We start from the raw sequence: 19,743 nt of genomic DNA, 5'->3' as shown, positions 1-19,743 counted from the left end.
AAATACTTAAAAAAATAAAAATAAAAAAATAATTATTTTAAAATATCTTTCATGTTAATAATTATATATCTTATTTTCATTTTTAATTTATTATTGTGTATTGTTTTAATGGAATTCAATAGATTTATCACTTTCTTCTAATTTAAAAATCTATTTTATTATTATCTTATTTCCCCAAAGAGTTAATTTCTAATCTTAGACTTATTAATCTCTTCTGACTTTTTTAAAAATATATTTTTATTTATTTCAGAGAGGAAAGGAGAGAGGGGAGAGAGAGAGATAGAAACATCAATGATGAGAGAGATTCATTGATTGGCTGCCTCCTGCATGCCCCCTATTGGGGATTGAGCCTGCAACTCAGGCATTTGCCCTTGACTGGAATCCAACCCGGAACTCTTAAGTCCCAGGCAGACGCTCTATCCACTAAACCAAACCAGCTAGGGCATCTTCTGACATTTTTTATTATTTGTCATGACATATATTTAACCTGATACCATCTTTGTAATCCCTGTTTTTAGGTATTTGAAATACCGTAAATAGATTTTAATGCAATCTTATCTCTTAGTCTGTTTTTGTCTCATGGCTATAAAGTGTAATTCTTAGAGACAGTATATGGTTGACCTTTTTAAAAAATCAGTAACCCTTCATAATCTTACAGATAAATTTAATCTATTTCTATTTTATATTTCAAACTATTTTTTGGCATGTGCTTGGATATAATAAATAAAATTATAGGTTTTTTTAAAATACTATCCTGCATATTTGAATCCATAAGTTTCTCTTTTTGGCATTGTTTTTTACTTTCTCTTTTCATCTGGAAATGTTTTTGAAATAAACTTTAAACCATTTCCCTTCAAACCAAATCAGAAAGCTATCTCAGACAACTGACCTATTTATTTGTCCTGTGTTCTGTGTAATCCCCACAGTGACTCTGAGGTGCAAGGGAACCTGCTGAGTGTCGCCAGACAAGGATCCGGTGGGAACAGCCCTATATCCTCATGTTTCAGAGGCCATTTTTCCATGTGGGTGCAATTTCCTTAGAGAGTGAAGGTTCCCAGCAGCAAGTCCATGATTAGATGCTAGATTAGGGAATTTCAGGGAGGAAGCCATGACTTGCATTCCAGGGAAGGAAACTGCTAGAAACATCCTGCGAGTTCCCCCACGGACCAAACTGGGGTCCACAGCACGGGCCTTGTTCAAGCAGATGTCTGCAGGAGAGGCTCAAGAAACGGGCTCATCAAAGAGACTATGTTGGGGACTACAGGTAAATTCTAGTCTAAATTCATACCTGGGGCATTGGATTCCAATGATGGGCGCCAGTTGCTTCCCTTGGGCTCAGTCCTGAAGAGCAAAGGCTTTGAGGTCATGCGGACCTTGATCCTTGTCTCTACTTACCAACTGTGAGATGTGGAATAAATTATTTAACCTTATTTTCCTCCATTGTAAATGAGGATAAATACAGCACACACATCACATGGCTCTTTTATAGATTAAAAAAAAATTAAAGATAATGAAAGTAAAAGTGCCTGGCACCAGGCAGGGCTCAATAGATCCTACTTGACTTTATTATTCTATCTAGACTGTGAACGGGAAGGAATAATACACTCTGCTTCCAGGCTGGGCTTCCCGGATTCTGGGCCTGGGGAAGACTGACTTGCCACCGACCTGAGCAAAGGCTGATCAGGGCAGCAGGAAGGACCCCATTCTCTTCATCACACTTCCATGAAGCGTCCTCACTGAAGAACGGCCTTTGTATCCGGCACAGCTGCCCGCCCAGTTCTCTGCGTGGGATAGGTACTCAGTTACCAAAGAGAGGGAAAACACTGACAAGGAATGCGTTGCTCAGAAAAGCATTCAGTTTCGTCTCCCATTTTTGCTAAATTCCTCCTTCTTTCATTTAAATCAAAGGATTTTGTTTCCAGAAACTTCACTTAGCTTTTTTTTTTCTCTCTGCCTCTATTTCTCACTACAGTTCCTCTCTTGGTCCTTCAAAGAGGATAGCACTTATCTGTAGGCCTCTCTGCTTTTAAGAGGAACAAACATCAGCAGAGGTGAAAGAAGAAGAAGAAGAAGAAGAAGAAGAAGAAGAAGAAGAAGAAGAAGAAGAAGAAGAAGAAGAAGAAGAAGAAGAAGAAGAAGAAGAAGAAGAAGAAGAAGAAGAAGAGGCAGCATGTCATCCGGGTTCTACAGCCCAGGGACTGCCTCCGGCCTTGCTGTTTGAATAACCTCTGGGTGTCCAAGCCACCCCCTCAGCTCGAGTTTGAACTCCAGAACAAATATTTGTCCCATGTTTGAACAAAGTTTGAGAGCTTTCTTCCTCTTTTTTCTACTTTTTAAAAACGAACTGTACTCCTCTGCTGTTCCTTTGAACTCGGTTCCGTGAGAGGGGAATTCTCCCCAGACCCTGAACTGGAGCCCTTGGCCAAGCTGCCCAGCAAGATGCAATGGCTCACAAGCTTCCTCATCTGGCTCTTTCTTTCTGAGGCACAAGCCTTCGAAATCCCCACCAATGGACTCCCAGAAGTAAGTACTTGCAGGAGCCTCATTGCTCTTGCCTATACAGATGCTCAGGAACTAGCCTGTTGCTATAGCTATTCAAGGACTGTATTCGGGGTGGAAAGGAAACTTATGATAAACTCATCTGAGTAGAAGCATTCACTGTTATAATTACTGGACTGTGTATTTACTTTTTAAAGCATTAACAGTTTCAAATGAGATGAATGAAGTCAAGCTCAGTGTGCTGGCCCCATCATGTAGCATTTATGGAGTACAGCTGCCCACTTCTTAACTAAAAAAAAAAAAAAATGGGAATAATAGTTGACCTAACTCAAAGGGTATTTGAGAATTAAATGACATATGTAAATTATCTAGCCCAGGGCAAACGCCAGAAAGCACCTAATAATTATTAGCTATGATGATAATGTTGATGATAACAATGATGATAATGACATGTCATTATCACTCATACAGAGAATAGAAAAGTCATTATCAAAGCACCATTGTTTTTCATACCTAAGTGGACAATGATTTCTGTAATAAGAACATGTTAAATATTCCTGTCAAAGGGGAAGGTGGCAAGTGGGCTGGTGGAGTGCAGGAATTATTCCTAGAGCTCAAGGTCTCCACTTTGGTCCTTTGGCCATTTCTACATAAGGAAACCCTTGGACTGAGTCATTTTGAAAGCCATACAGAAGCTATTTTGATGCCAGAAAGCAACGTGTATTATGGGAATATCCTGGGAGATGCAGCAGATTGTAATACTTGCAGAGTGGATTACCTACAAAAAATGCCAAAAAACAGGATAGCCTATTTGCGGCGGGGGGGGGGGGGGGTTGTAAGCGGGGGAGGGATGAGGGGTGCGGGGCGGGGGGGGAGAGAGGAGGGATCATTCTGTCTGCTTAGAAACTTCCATATTTCCCAACACTTTAAAAACCACCAGAGTGTACTGAAACCACTGGAATTAAAGCCAACACATCCTAATTTGTTTGTGTTTTTTCTATCACTTCTTACTGGTATTACTTTTATATTGACATTCTTAATCCAGTGGATAATAGTTCATGTTTATCCAGGCAGACACTGTTGATGCCCCTAAGATCTACCCACTACTTCCCCCAGACACACACCTGAACTGTGGGTTACTTTTACCCCTACCTTATGTCACATCATCTTTTGGCAAACTCATAAATTAATTTCTTCCACTTAATAACTAGCAAATATATTAAAGAAATATTCATGTAAAAATGTGACACTGCCCAGAGGTATAGGAAATAAGATAAAATAATATAATGAATACTTTTATGCCTGTCACCAGCTGCTTATTTTGCTCTCGATTTTTTTTATTAATAGAAATAAACATCTTAAATTATTTTTTAAGTTTGCAGAATATGAAGATCTTGTGGAACTGGCTCCAGGCAGATTTCAATTTGTGCCCGAGAACCGGAGGCATCAGGTACAGTAAGCCTTAAATTCCAATAGGGAAAAGTAAATAAACCATGAATGGAGAAGTAGGAGAAGGATTAAGATACTTTTTGCTAGATGTTTTCAAGAGCTCGTGGGTTTTTTTAAGCAGAAAGAAGCCCAATGCTTTTACACGTAAGTGGAAGCATTTTCAAGGTAAAAATCAAGAGAGATTTCTATGCAGCTGTCCCTGAGTCCCCGAACCACAACGGCCACTTTAGTCCCTTGAAGGATATACAGCTATGTGTTTTCTTTAAACTTGAAGATTATGGGATGATTTTACTGCCTGATAAGGAAGAACTTCCTCTTAGGGGAGTATTTCCCATCCCAGTGGTGGCAGGTATGTCCCACTTGCAGCTACACATTCTCTTTCCCCCGGTCACTGGTCTCTTGGGGTGTAGCTCAGAGAGCATGGGAGCAGCTCAGAGAACTGGCCACACTGTGGGCTGTACTCTGGAGGCAGCATAGACAAGATCCTCTCATTCGTGGGCGTGCGTTCTCCAGGAGCCCAGGAAGAGTTTGGCTTCTTCCCCAAAGAGCCTACACGCTGAGAAAGGTATTTATGGAAACAACCCTAAGCTGACCGGTGACTTATTTTGTATGGGTATGATTTTTTTACTTTCCAGAAGTCCAGGTTTTTTGTAGACCAATAATATTAAAACCCAATAGGCAAGCCCTCATGTCAGGGTCTTCATCTACCCACAAGAGAGAAAACTTAGTCATTGAAAATTTCTCTTGAAAAGTCTAAAAGAAGGCAATTGTTGACTCATTATGTCATGTAATACCTCTTAAAACCTCATTTCACCCTAAATCAGGCAAGCTAAGCTTATATCCAACACCCAAATTATTACTTTAAACTTCACCAGACATGAAATATTCACCCATCACTCTAAAGCCACTCAGCTTTCCGTGCCCACAGGACAATTTTCCTGTGGATAATTCCCTAGCAGAGCAGTTAGGGTACAGAGTTTCCACATGCCAGTCACCATGCTTAGCTCCACCAAGGAGAAAACACATCAAAATCCCGCTCCCATGTAGCTTAGTCTAATGGAGGAGACAGACACATATTCCCACTATCTTCCTTTGAAGAAGAGCTATGCTGCTATGAAATGCTTAGTAAAGGAAGCTTACCTGGTCTGGGGATGAAAGGGAGTCAGAGAACTTCACTGAGAAAATTCTGCCTGAGCTGAGATCTGAAGGAGGAATAGGAGTTAGTGACATTGAGGGAAGGGACAGAGGTGACCTGGAAGGGGGAGCAGACAATGGGGTTGGCATGTCCAGAGCCCCATGGTAGAAAAAAAAAAAAAAAAAAAAAGCACCCAAACAACCATCCAATTGAATAAAAAATCAATCATACAAATAGAATGAAGGTGATATATGCTACTCAGCATGAGTTTGGTTAGATATTTTCATTTAAAAACATTTTTTTTAGCATTATGTAAACAATCATGGGCATGCAACCCAAAGGGGGCTGAGAAATTTGTTCAGAGAAACACACCAGTGGGAAATAGTATCCCAGAATGTTTGATATTTATGTCTTGGCCCCAATGAATAGACTACAGCTCAGGATTGCAGGAAAAAAAAAACAAAAACCAACTTTTTTTTTTTTTTTTTTTTTTACTGAGAGAAAGCAGTTTTTGCCCTCAAGGTAATAAGTAACACACTTTTAAAGAATGATTATCTAACTTCCTTTCACAGAGAAGTGTTTCTGGAGAATCTGGAGAAACCATGGTAAGTTTACTTTGATTTTGTTAAATATTGATACCTGAATGATTTTTCTGTTACCTATTATCTAGAAATCAGTACTGTTACCTTCTTTGTCTCCATCACCAAGAGCATTTACCTGACTTTCGAAATACCCCCTTGCCCAATTCTGTTTGGAAGTGTGTCTCAAACTCAGCATGAAAGAGAACCGTGTACAAGCAACCAGAAGAGGTGTTACCAAGAGTTGCAAATGCCATTTCTCTTTATTTTCTTAAGTTTTGCCAACATAGATTTCATCTAAGCATATATATTTATTCCAGCTTAACAGTTTTAATTTCAAATATGACATCTCACAGCTCCAGAGGTAAAAGAGTGTGGGAAAGGAACTCTTAAAAATGAAATGTCTTGATTCCCTGAGATGTTCAAGGTCGTGTTTCCCGTGGCAAGAAAATGTCAAAAGGAAGTGGTTTGTGTTGGGTTCCTGCTCTGAACTGATAGAAATTGTGGAAAGCACAGGTTTAAGGAGTAGGAAGGACAAATAACAGGCTGAGTTTTATCTTAGCTGGAGGTGAGCTGGATATTGAGTTGAAAGGTTTCATCTTGAATGAAAAAGTTTGAGGGATGACACCTAGTATTGAATTAAGCAAATCCTTTTGAAGGAAAAAGGCAAAATCTAATGGAGTTACATTGCCATAGTCCTGAAGCAGCTTTCAATTCTCAAGGAACCTCCTAAAAGCGATGTGTTTGTAATCCCTTGACTTGAGCATGGTCATAAACTGTAGCCTTTTACATTTGGGCTGCCTTAATTGAGTACAGAAGGACTGGCAAAGGGGGTCCAGAGTGCTGGACCAATAATTGCATCAAAATGATATTTTTCTTGTCCTTCTATTCAATTTGTTACTCACACCTATCAGTGTTCTCACCTATCAGTGTCTTTCATTGGGGAAGGAGAAGAAGACTGGGAGAAGATAAAATTGTAATAGATAAAATCAAAGAAGATAGATAGCAGTATGGAGACTGTGTGTATCTTCCAACTCATCATATCCCTGGCTGCACTCCCCTCTGAAGGTGCAAAGCCAGGGTCCCCTTCCAACCCTGCAATCCTGTATCCTTTCTTTCACTATGGCCCTGCATTTGAAGTTATTTCTAGGACTTTTCCAATCCCATCTTGCTTTGCACAACCATTTCTACTTGTGTTCTACCTTTAAAAATCATTATTATTAGATGTATAAACCTGAAAGGCATGTCAAGATATCTCAAAATAAAGGCAGACTTCTGCCGGCGGGGGTGGGGGGGTATTTCAAATTAGGAGAATGCTTAATAATACCCACCTGAGATATACGCTTAATAATGCCTTAGGCTTGTTCATAATAAGATGTACTACTCTTAGCATCAAATACATAGTGAAGTTCTGTGTAATTTTTTTCTGAGTATAGTTATGCTTCCTTGTCAACAGGAAGATGTTGATCAAGTAACTCTTTATAGCTACAAAGTCCAATCCACTATTACTTCTCGTATGGCCAACACCATGATCCAGACCAAAGTGGTGAACAACTCCCCACAGCCTCAGGATGTTGTGTTTGATGTTCAGATTCCCAAAGGAGCCTTCATTTCCAACTTCTCCATGTGAGTAATTTCTATGTAAGCAGAAATTGGATATGGTCTACTCACAGAATCATAGTTAGAATAGGTCAACTGCTCCAGTGGTTCTCACTCTCAGAGTTTTGGACCAACTGGATGTCAAGGGTTATTGTGGAGTGGGTCCCAATAATTTGTTTCTGTTAAAAATATCAGAATTTGTGAAGGATTTGCTTTTCATTTCTAATAAGTTAAAAAATTTTAAGCTATCTCTATAGTAACAACCTCTCACTTTACTTGCATTTTAATGTACTCTCTTGCGGGGGGGGGGGGGGGGCGGGGGGGAAGGGGCGGGGGAAGGGAGATAAATATAAGAAATTGCTCTGGCTTCCAGGAAACCATATATGAGTGTGTGCATAGCAGTTCAGTGTCATCTGTCTTGTTTCTCTATGGAAAAAAAAATATAAGAACCACTGATTAAGTCCAATCATCAGTCCAGTGATTGAATTCCACTATTATATCCCTGAAAAGTGGATTATCCAGGCTTGACTTAAATATCTCTTTAATAATAAACTTGCTACTTCCTAGGGCAATCTACTGTGTAGTTGATAGGTCTGTTAGAATTATTTCTTATAGTTAATTGAAATCTGTTCCATTTTCTACCCAGTAACTCGAGTTCTACTCACAATTTAAAAAAAATTCTCTACAAAACACATAATGAAGAGTTCTAGAAGGATATGACATACTGTCTGAGATTGGCTTCAGAACAATCAAGAAGAAGAGAGTGGGGGTTCAGACAATTGAAATTCTCTGAAATACTGATAATGGTGTAGTTCAGTGATGGATCCATGGAGTTGCTTATATTATTCTTTTTATTCTTTGTATGTTTGAAGATTTCTACAACAACAACAAAAATGTTTAACCACTACAATACCTTTCAAACACTGAAGGCCAGTTACTTTGTCCCACTTGGCAGCTTCATTTATCAAGGCTAAACGTTCCCTGTTCCTTCAAGCGACTGGGTGGCTTTCCATCCCCTGACCATTTGGGTGGCCATCACCAGTGTGTGCGCCACTTGGCCAATGTCCTTCTCCAGTTGCCTAGAAGAGAGACGATGCTCCGCATACAGTCTGGCTGTTTTTTATTAAGGCATTAGATTGAGTTACTTCTCATCTGCTTTTGTCTCTCTTACACCAATATGATCAATTATAACTGTGAATAAATAAAATAAAGGATTTAAATGCCATGAATGTTAACTTCTAAAAACAGCAGAGCCAATTAACTATATTTTCTAAACATATCAAAGTAGGTAGAAAAAGGGCATTATTTGACTTTGAATAGGTATCCTTTGAATTGGCTTAGAAAATTATTTTTAAAACATTTTAGTAAGCTTTTTGTAGAAAGCAAATATAGAATGAAAAGCTTTTATGTAGGAAAATTATGTAATACTGTGTCTGAAAATTTATATTTACAACTATTTTAATATATTTTTAGTTTTAAACCACAAAACCAGAACTCATTCTAACTGTATCTTCTTTCTATTTTCCTCTATTTTCTCCATTTTTCATATCTCATTCCATAGAAGATATGAGGTGATGAAAGACAGAATTATGTATATACATTTATTTGATCTCCCTCTACACAAGGCTAAATTTATAAGACCAGAGGAAATAGTTGCTTATATCACTACAATTTAATAGGAGTTGTGCAGACTTCCATATGCAAAATATTTCTTCTGCCTTTTTTATCAAGGTTCCAAATATTCTACCAATAGAAATGATTTACTTTTGTCTTTAAAACTGGTTGATTTACTTTTGTCTTTAAAACAATGAACCTTAGAATGATTGATAGAAATAGTGCTAACCTGGCACAAGGGGTGCAGTTCTAGCTCAGTCTCTGACCAACTGTGTGACCTTGAACAAGTCACTTGTCCCCTTGGCTCTGTTTCTCTCATCTAAAAAGTCAAACATAGAGGTGTGCCTCAACAAGCATGTTATTGGTGCTTGGGGCAGGATAATTTTTAGCAGAACTGCCCTATACACTGCAGAATATCTAGCATTCTTGGTGCCCTCCTATCATACCAGTAATACTTTCAGTGATCAGAACAACCAAAAACATTTCCACACATTTCTAAGTTCCTTCTTGGGAAGAGATACTGCCCATTTGAGTGCCATAAGCCCCCTTTTCATTTCTAAAATTCTGTAATTCAACTGCTCCAACCTGTCATTTCTTTGTATGGATTACATAACAGCCAGCTAAAATTCAGGTAGATAGAGATGGAGATGTAAAGAAAGGATAGAGTTCCACAAGGGAGATGTTAGAGGGGTAATCACAAACTTTGCAAAAGGGTTCATTCACCAGCACCTTTCTCCAGCTTTCTTTATTCTCTGCCACCCTTGTAGGAGAGCAAAATGTCCACAAGCTATGGCAGACCCTTAACTCATAGAAGATTAATCTTATGAACCAAATGTAAGCCAGATAACTCGTGACTTATCAGTTACCTTTTCTAAGCATGTTTGTGATTCAAAAGGGACACCCAAAGCAACCTAAGTGCCCATCAATAGACGAGTGGATAAAGAAAGTGTAGTACATATAAGCGATGGAACATTACTCAGCCATAAAAAAGAATAAAATATTACATTTTGTAACAACATGGATGGAGCAAAATAAATGAACAAACAAAATTATAACAGACTCATAGATGTAGAGAGCAGACTGATGATTGCCAGAGGGGAGTGGGTTTAGGGTGCTGGGCAAAAAAGGTGAAGGAATTGAGAAGTACAAATTGGTAGTTAGTCATAAAAAAGTCATGGAATGTAAAGTACAGCATAGGGAATAAAGTCAATGATATTGTAATATCTATATATGGTGCCAGGTGGGTATTAGACTTATAGGGGGATGACTTCATAAATTATATAAATGTTTCATCACTAAAAATTATATAAATGATATAAATGTATACCGGAAACTATTATAAAATAATATTGAATGTCAACTATTGAAAAAAAAGTTTTAAATTTTTTAAAAGGTTACCCAATAAGAACAATACCTTATCTGCAGGGTAAAATTTGAAAATAAGGAACATTTTTAACACAAGCAACAGTAGTAAGGGAAAGCTTTTAGGATGATGGGAATCTATATGTCCCTCTTAAATCACACTATCAGATGAAGAGACTCCAGTGTATGAAATATGCAAATGTCTCTCTTCTTTTTTTTTTTCCAGGTACAAAATGATTGCTGCCCCCATTCAGTAAATCCACCTGGTTGGCATGTTTGCTTGTTGTTTTTGTTAGTTTTGCTATTTTTGTTTGCTTTATATTCAGACCAACTGGTGGCTTTCTGTCATTTTCTAGGAGTGTCGATGGCACTACATTCACTAGTTCCATTAAGGAGAAAACTGTGGGTAGAGCCCTCTACTCACAGGCAAGAGCAAAAGACAAAAGCACCGGATTGGTGAGGTAAGGCCCGCGCCCTCATCCCACTGCTGTCTCCCCAGTCCTTTCCTCAAGAGCACACAGCCTTGTAGTCAGATGGTAGAATTAGGTGCTCCAGTTTCTATTCCCTAAGGCCTCTCTGCAGCAACTGAGCTATCCTTACATAGCTTGCAGTTGGATGTTCTGTAGCTAATGTTGATTTGCTAAAAGAGTATGTAGACCAAGCATGTCAAACTCAAAGGCTAACATGGGCCAAATAAACAAGGTTTAAGTTTATGTGGGCCACAAAAAAACAAAAGCTTCAATTTTCATAGAAACTTAGGTTTATTTCGATAGAGACATGCTGAATACAAAGGGCTGAAATAAATGAGTAATCATTAACATAAAATAATAGACCACTTTATTAAAAATTAATATATTTTCTTGAACATTAACTTACCAGGCACTGAATAACAGCACAAATTAATAAGTGTAACACAAATAAACCTATTTTTCTTGTTCTCTGAAAGCAAAATATTTCCTGTTGCACACACCAAACAAGTCAGCCCAAGACTAATGATGTGGCAATCGGCTGCTAACATATTCGCTGCTAGTATTAGTGGAGAGAAATGGTGCGCCTGCGCATAAGGCGCGTAAGGGAAATGAATGCAACACAATTATAGTAATCAGTCATTAGCAAACGTTGTAGTTCATTATTAGTAATTATGTATAACAGGATACTGTAAAAATTTTACAAAATTTTTATTAAAACGTTTCTTGCATACCGTTATATTGGCTGGGCCACAAAAATATTCGTTGTGGGCCACATGTGACCCGTCGGCCGTGAGTTTGACATGCTTGGTATAGAGAAACTACAGAAGTATTGGTGATCTGATAATAACACCATGTAGAATTGACCTTTGAACAACACAATTTAAACTTCTTGGATGCACTTACACCAGGATTTTTTTAAAAAAATAGATACAGCCTTTCCTTTGCATTTGCGGATTCAACCAACCTAGAGTAGAAACAATATTTTTGCATTCCCAAATGAGGATTCCCCAAAATACTGTTTTACATGACAGTTGGTTGAATCTGTGGTTGCAAAATCCATGGATAGGAAGGGTTGACTGTAGAGTCAAAAGTCACATGCTGACTTTCTACTACACTGTAGTCAGTACTCCTAACCCCCTGAATTGTTCAAGGGTCAATTGTATTCGGAAATAAAGGTTTGGAATTTGTTTTAATGATTTATTCTGCCTTATTTTTATGGAGTAAGGCTTTTACCTTCAAAAGGGGAGCCTCTCAAGCCAGAAACATCAAAGGAATTTTCAACCAGTCACTTCTCACACTGCCTATTTAATCTGCCAGATCCTGCCACCCACTTTTCCTTCATCTCCTCCACCTTTTCTACATCCCCAAATTTACCTCTACTTAAAATTATTTTCATTTCATTCTTCCTTTATTCATTCAATGAAAGTTCATTGAGCTCTGTACCCAGTTCTGTCAAAGGTGACAACACCCCACAGCAAACACTGCAGCTAGCAGAGGAGACAGCCAAGGGACCTATAGTATAGAGGTGGCTCTCATATATATAATATATATAATTTTAAGGGGTTATTACATACTAGTGACCTGGTGCATGAAATCCGTGCACATTAAAAGGGGATTAATTAGAGGAAATAATTTAATATTGCTATTTGCCCTTTCTCTATAATAGAAGTGTCAGAGATGAAAGAAAATTAGTAAAATGTATATTAAAACCTTCCTCCTGTCAGAGTCTGGGGCACACCACAGGACCCAAAGTCAAGTCCCTGCCCACCCACATGCACCTCAAAATCACGTGAGACCCAGACCTGGCCGGCCCCTCCCCATTGGGCTAGATCCAGACCTGGCCAGTCCCACCCTTGTCAAGCCCTGCCAGGCAGGGGGTGTAACCTCAGGTCCCCTGGCCCAGCCCCAGGACAGGGGGCATGGCCTGAGGTCCCCCAGCCCAGACTGGGGCGGGGGGTGCATGCCTTGAGGTCCTCCATCAAGCCCCGCCAGGTGGGGGACACAGCCTGAGGTCCCCTGTCAAGCCCCACCAGGCAGGAGGGTGCAGCCTCAGGTCCCCAGCCCAGCACCAGGGGGGGGGGGTGCAGCCTCAGGTCTCCTGTCAAGCCCCACTGGGCAGGGGCACGGCCTGAGTTCCCCCAACCCAGCACTGGGGGTGCACCTTGAGGTCCCCCATCATGCCCCGCTGGGTGGGGGGCACAGCCTGAGGTCCCCTGTCAAGCCCAGCCAGGCAGGGGGGCACAGCCTCAGGTCCCCTGGCCTGGTGCTGGGGCGGGGGGCGCAGCCTGAGGTCTCCTGTCAAGCCCCACCGGCCAGGGGGTGCGGTCTGAGGTCCCCTAGCCTGGTGCCGGGGTGGGGGACAGGGCCTGAAGTCCCCTGTCAAGCCCCACCTGGTGGGGGGCGCGGCCTGAGGTCTCCTGGCCTGGCGCTGGGGCGGGGGGAGCAGCCTGAGGTCCCCTAGCCCAGCACCAGGACAGGAAGCACACCTTGAGGTCCCCCGTCAAGCCCTGCTGGGCAGGAGGGCGTAGCCTCAGGTCCCCTGACCTGGCACTGGGGCAGGGGGTGTGGCCTGAGGTCCCCTGTCCAGTCCCACAGAGGTGGGGGAGGGCCTAGTCTCAGGTCCCTGCTGATTGCTCTTTAAGGCTCTTTATGGGAACTTGGCCTCAGCTGTGGGTGCAGCCATCTTTGTGACGGAGTGATGGTCAATTAGCATAGTCCCTCTTTATTAGATAGGCTAATATATAATGAAGTAAGTACTCATGTAGAGAGGGTACAAAACCTTATGGGAGCTCAAGTGTACAATTCTGTCTGGGAGTCCAGAAAAATCATCACAGAGGACCTGATGTTTGAACTGAACACAATTAGATTGTAAAAATTTATCCAGATAGAGAAAGGAGAAAAGAAATTCCAAGCAGAGGGAACATCTCCAGCATTGATCCATGTTGATCGGATTCTTTTATCTTTAGGATATCATTTTTCCATCTTTATCCATCACTTTGACCACATCGTCCACTCACTTGTTATTATTCATTCCACAAATATTTATTAGCAACAGAAATTCTCCTAGGTTCTGCAGGTACAACAGACCATAGAGTTCATGTTCTAGTTCACTCCCCAGATAATAAGGCCTGTGGTCACATGCTGATGAGGTGTGCACCAGGCTATGCTCATCTTTTTCTTCAGCCACCTGGTATCCCAAGCTGACTTCCCACAGTGCTTCCCCGATCCCCAATGGGCTCATTATCACAATCTCACCTTGCTTGGTTAGTCAGTTAATTTTTTAAAAATATTAATTATGTATCCTAATGCTCAAATTACCCTCATTTGATAATTTCTCTTTAAAACCATAAACATTTCAAGACCAATGATGGCATTGGGCTTGATATATACATGACTAAGTAAGGCCTTACGCTGGAATACATATTCAATCTGATGTAATAATAGATGTCTTCTTTCTGAAGACTTTCAGAATTAAATAATTCCTAGAATGAGACTACAGTGCAGCAGAGGAAATGGGTGCTCTCCTTGGAGTTATCTAAACTTCAGTGTGAGGCTCGGCCCTACAATTGACTACCTGTGTAGTCTTCAGCAGGTTACCAGTTCTCTATTAGCCTCATGTGTTATTGTCTAATAAATAAGGGTACTGATACCCATCTTGCAGAGCTGTTTTGCAAGCTATGATAACATGTGTCAAGTTTCTGGCACACAATAGGCATCAGTAACTGGGAGCTTTTTGCAAATGACCCTCAAATCTGTAAGAAGCTCTGGAAGAAAATATCAGGTAAGAGAGGAGACTAAAAGTGTTAATGAAAATCAATTTATATGTAAGTTCTAATATACTATTCATTTTCATGAACATTTGAGCCATCCAACTACCCTCTGCCTAGATTCTGGGTCTTGCGCTTGGTCATGCATATGATAACTTACATCAGGGGCTCACATCTTCAGGAGCAGGGTTCTTGATATGGAGAACTTTAAAACCGAAGTTAACATCCGACCTGGAGCAAAGGTGCAGTTTGAACTTCATTACCAGGAAGTGAAGTGGAGGAAGCTGGGGTCCTATGAACACAGGCTTCATCTGCATCCAGGACGACTGGCCAAACACTTGGAGGTAAGTGTGAATTTGCAGGGTGTGCAGTGACGTCATCCTCTTATGGTTCTGTTGTTCACCACCCTTTATGGTGTTTGATGCCACTCAACTCTGCAAGATAGTTTGGTGTACTGAAAAGTTTATGAGTTTGGAGTCTACCAGGCCACTTCCTTACTGATTTCAATGTCAGCTGATTTCTTATTAGCTATGTGTTTCCTAGCACTGCTGTAACAAATTACCACAACCTGGGGGCTTAAAACCACAGAAATTTATTCTCTCACAGTTCTGGAGAACAGAAATCTGAAATCAAGCTGTTGGCGGGGCAGCACTCCCACAGGCTTTAGGAGAGAGTCTATTCTTTGCTTTTTTTACTGGGTCTGGCAGCTGCTGGCATTGTTTGACATCTGGCCTCATGGCCACATCACTCCAATCATCACCTCCTCTGCATGTCCCAAATCTCACTCTGCCTTTTCTCTTATAAAAACAGTTGTCATTGGATTTAGGGACCACTGCATTGTACAGGATGATTTCATCTCAAGATGGTTGCTTAGTGGTTAGAGTACCAGCCTGTGACTGAAGGGTGGCAAGTTCAATTCCAGTCGAGAGCACATACCTCAGTTTCAGGCTCAATCCTTGGCCCCAGAGACAACCAGTTGATGGATCTTTTGATGTTTCCCTCTCTGTGTCTCTCCCCCTCCCTTCCATTCTCCCAAAAAAAATCAATGGAAAAAATATCCTTGGGTAAGGATTAACAACAACAATAACAACAAAAGATTTTTAGCTGCATCTGTTACCTTTTTCCAAATGAGGTAACACCCACAAGTTCCAGGGACTTGATGTAAACATATCTTTTGGGGGACTGTCATTCAACCCACTATACTGGCCTTCTGACATGGGACAAGTTATCCTGAGTGCCCATGTTTTCATATGTGAAAAGGTTACTATCACATATTTTGTCATATGGCTAAAGAACAGTATGCAATGTCTACTGAAAAGATGGAGCTGACAGAAGCTATTGGAAGTCAAGAAGCAGTGAACAAAGCCTGAGGAACTCGGCTCTGGGTTTGAAGTGTGGCTCAGCCACTCACTAGCTAGGTCACTCTGAATTTCTTTTTCTTCATTTGCAAAATGAAAAATAAAAAGTAAGAACAATAACAGATAATAACATCGGTGAGAGTTAAATGAGCTTATAGATGTGAATTGCTCAGCAAAGCACTTAAAGTATACATAGAGAAATGGCAGCTATGACTATGGTTTTGCCAAGGATCATCAAGAGGGATTCCTCCCTACTATTAGCTCTGCTCAAAACAAGAAGACAGAAAAGGAATAAAAAAGCCCAGGATGTGGGAGGAAATTATCCATTATTGACAGATCTACAGAGTAAATGCAGAATCATTTAACAATGGTTTTCCTTCCATTTATTTCTTGTCCTAATAACATACATTCTCTTATAAATAGAATAGAATAGAATAGAATAGAATAGAATAGAATAGAATAGAATAGAATAGAATAGAATAGAACAGAATTAATCCCAGAGAAATAAAGCAATAGAAGGTGAGCACTCAGTTGCCTGAAGGGACTTCAGCCTCTCTGGTAAAATGCATTATATCCCAGAGAATTTAAAGAACATGCAGAAGTGATCATGGGACTATGCTGGGTCATCTTTGGGAAAACTTGAAGAAGAGAAAACCAGCAGAGGACTTAGCAATTATACTTCAAGCACAAAAAACCTTGAGAGATATTTTCATGCATTGAGTAATTTTCTTTGCCATCTCTAGGTAGACGTGTGGATTATTGAACCTCAGGGATTGAAATTTCTTCATGTTCCTGACACATCCGATGGCCATTTCGATGGTGTGCCAGTCATATCTAAAAGAGACCAGAAGGTAATCACAAGCACTGCATGTTGCAGAGAGTCCAAGTGGCCTTCAAACATGGGTTCTGCCCTCCTCATGTGCCCTGGGGAATAGAAAACCAGTAAGTGTTGAGCTGAGGTGTTGAGCAGTGATCCAGAGCAAAATCTAGGGTCTTCCACAGGATATTAAAAAAAACAACAACAACTCCCAATTGTTTCATTGCGTTTTGACCAGTGACAGTCCTTTTGGAGTCTCATTTCCCCCAAGTCATATTGACTGGTAACTAAAAGACAGCTTTCACATAACATATGGTGGATTTACATTAATCCCAGCAAGAGATATTCAGCTTAATGGCCAATAATAACCAAGTATGGAGGAGTTAAATTCCTCTAAGAACCTTTCAGAATTAGAGCTGGTAGCTATTTCTTCCATGGGAGAATGGATGGATTCTTCGAATCTGTTCAAGAAAGCAAGAGAGGAAGGGGGTTGCGGGGCAGGGGGGGAGCGGGAAGAGATTAACCAAAGAACATTTATGCATATATGCATAGCCCATAAATGAAGACAATAGTGTGGTGAAGGCCTGGGGTGGAGTAGAGGCTGGGTGGAGGGTGGGGAGAGGGGGAGAATGGGGGACATCTGCAATACTGTCAACAATTTTAAAAATTAATTACATTTTTTAAAAGGCCTGAAAATGGAGGATTATCTATTGTATTACAGGTGTGCTGATCCCTGCCATTTCCCCAAATGTGGGAAACTCGACTGCATAATTTGTGGTAATGGAGAACTGCGTTCACATTCTCCCTAGCCTAAAAAAAAAAAAAGGCCTGAAAACCTGGTCAGCTGGCTGTCAGAGACTCCCTTCACATGCCTTGACACTGTCCCTTCCATCAGTAACAGTACTATGATGCTGCTGGGGTGCAGAATGTCCATTGGGCCTCTTTACCTGTGGGCACAAGAAGGTGCAGCTGTCAACCTCTGGCCTGCAGAGGAATGTGGACTGAGACCTGGCTCTGACATGACTGTTCTTTCTAGGCCCATGTGTCCTTCAAGCCCACAGTAGCACAACAAAGAAAATGCTCTAATTGCTCTGAGACTGCCGTGGATGGAGAGCTGGTGGTGGTGTATGACGTGAATAGAGAGGAGAATGCCGGGAAACTTGAGGTGGGTGAAAAGAGATTCTAGGAGAGCCACCGCACTGAGGCCAAAGAAGAATCTCTTGCTAAACAAACTCCCTGGCCTCTGGCTAGCTGCCAAGGCAAATGTCAGAGCTGCAGAAAAGAAACTAAAATCATATCTAAGCATTATCTCTTCACATCAAGAAACCTGAATAAAGGGTCCTTGGGTCTCATGTCCTTGTCCCAGAAAGGTACTTTTAGGCCTCACATGAAGAATAATAGAAAATAATGAAATGGGGATTTTGCATAAACTTTCAAGGCTCTTTGCAACTATACTATCAAACAAAGCACGGAGTTCATGGGCTGGGAGGGAGGCACAACCAAAGCCCAGAGAAAGAGCTGGGCCAGTGGTGAAGTCCAGGATCAATGAAAATTTTCCTTTTCCTTCTGTCATGTCTTAGGTGTGTGTTTGTATTTCCCTCGTGCTAAAGTATAGCCCTTGGAGGGTATCCAAAACTTGTGCTTCTCCAGGAACAGGGAGGTAGGAAGTATCCACAGCTACACACCCTGCAGGGAAACCTGTAAGATTCTGGTAGAAGCAATCCTTGGGCAGCAAAAAGAGAATGAGGGGAACCAATCTTTACGGCCTGCAGCAGAAGACTAAGAGGTAATCAGGCATCCAGCCAGAGTGGCCTCCCATTCACCTCAAGAACAATCCAAACTCCCTAGAGTGCCCATAAAGGTCCTTTCAGATCTGCCCTGCTGACTATCCACCCTACCTCCCTAGATGCTTGAATTCTGTGGCCCCATTTTGCTGAACCACTTACAGAGCCCGAAGGTGCCTATTCACTCAGAGTCACTGCACTGTCTGGAACTCTCCACTACAACCCTACCCCCATGCTGGCAGGCTAACTCCAAACTCACACTCAAGTCCAGTGTAGATGCCATGTCCTTGGGAAAGACTCCCCTTTCTGAATTAGATGCTTCTCCACTGGGCATTCTTGGAACCTTTATTTTTCTGATGGTAGCACTTAATACCCTGAGCTCCAAACTGCCTCTTCACTTCTCTGGTTCCTCCACTGGCCTGTGAGCTCAGGAGGACAGAGGCTCTGTCATTCACCATTGGCTAGCAGGGTGCCTGGAGCAGAGGCTATCAATGAAGACTAGGTGGAGTGGAGGGAAGTAGAGAGGAGAGAGAAGTGAAACACCCTGGGGAGGTAACCCAGGGCTTGGACCTTCACAGGAAAGGAAGGAGGGAACAGGAAGAAGGGAGAGACAGATGGACACCAAGCTGCCATCTCTGTTCTCTTCTTGACAACTGTCATGTGTCCTGCTCACCATGACTCACCTCTCCTCTCATCCCCAAATCCCCATCTTCCTACATTCCAAACATTGGTAATGGTTTGGCCCAAAAATATGTTCTGTTTTTCAGGTATTTAATGGATATTTTGTCCACTTTTTTGCTCCTGAAAACATGGACCCAATTCCCAAAAACATCCTCTTTGTCATTGATGTCAGCGGCTCAATGTGGGGAGTAAAAATGAAACAAGTAAGTACCCCTTGTTGGCTTGGTACCTGGGACTCTCTACCTTCTTTGAACCTCCAACCTCCACCCTGCAACAGCACAATAATCCAATGCACCTTACCCCCAGGGCTTGTCTTAGATGGCTTGGGCTGCCATAAGAAAGTGCCACAGACTGGATGGCTTATGAATAACAGAAATTTATCTCGGAACTCACCTTTTTGAAACATTTTATCTCAGTATAACCTCTTCTCCCTGATAACACTTTTGCCTCATAGTCTTCTGGTACCTCTGCATAACATTTTACTTTAATATCTTGCCATTGTTCATGAATTATTTTGAAATCATTCTGTGCATATCTTCTCTAATTATACTGTCATGCTTTTAGGGAGGCCACCTGTCTCATGTCTTCCTCTTTGGAGCTCAACATAGGCTTATTTAGCATTAAATGGGG

At 41.2% G+C, this 19,743-nt stretch overlaps 1 protein-coding gene across 3 annotated transcripts in view; it reads left to right on the top strand.

Moving 5' to 3' along the window:
• Nucleotides 1-1,783: 1,783 nt before the first annotated feature.
• ITIH2 (inter-alpha-trypsin inhibitor heavy chain 2) overlaps nucleotides 1,784-19,743 on the top strand; it is a 39,139-nt gene continuing 21,179 nt past the window's right edge. For all 3 annotated transcript variants that reach the window (XM_080670843.1, XM_080670841.1, XM_080670842.1), the window contains exons 1-9: nucleotides 1,784-2,523; nucleotides 3,875-3,949; nucleotides 5,656-5,688; nucleotides 7,118-7,287; nucleotides 10,593-10,697; nucleotides 14,655-14,817; nucleotides 16,575-16,682; nucleotides 17,685-17,813; nucleotides 19,200-19,316. In XM_080670843.1, the coding sequence (XP_080526969.1) occupies nucleotides 2,440-2,523; nucleotides 3,875-3,949; nucleotides 5,656-5,688; nucleotides 7,118-7,287; nucleotides 10,593-10,697; nucleotides 14,655-14,817; nucleotides 16,575-16,682; nucleotides 17,685-17,813; nucleotides 19,200-19,316 (984 nt within the window). In that variant the 5' untranslated portion in view covers nucleotides 1,784-2,439. The remainder of the gene's footprint in view (nucleotides 2,524-3,874; nucleotides 3,950-5,655; nucleotides 5,689-7,117; nucleotides 7,288-10,592; nucleotides 10,698-14,654; nucleotides 14,818-16,574; nucleotides 16,683-17,684; nucleotides 17,814-19,199; nucleotides 19,317-19,743) is intronic.

The sequence above is a fragment of the Plecotus auritus genome (genome assembly GCF_963455305.1).
Source record: "Plecotus auritus genome assembly, chromosome: 1".
Taxonomy (NCBI): Eukaryota; Metazoa; Chordata; class Mammalia; order Chiroptera; family Vespertilionidae; genus Plecotus; species Plecotus auritus.
The sequence above is the reverse complement of the archived record's forward strand: the minus strand, read 5'-3'. Positions and strand labels throughout refer to the sequence as shown.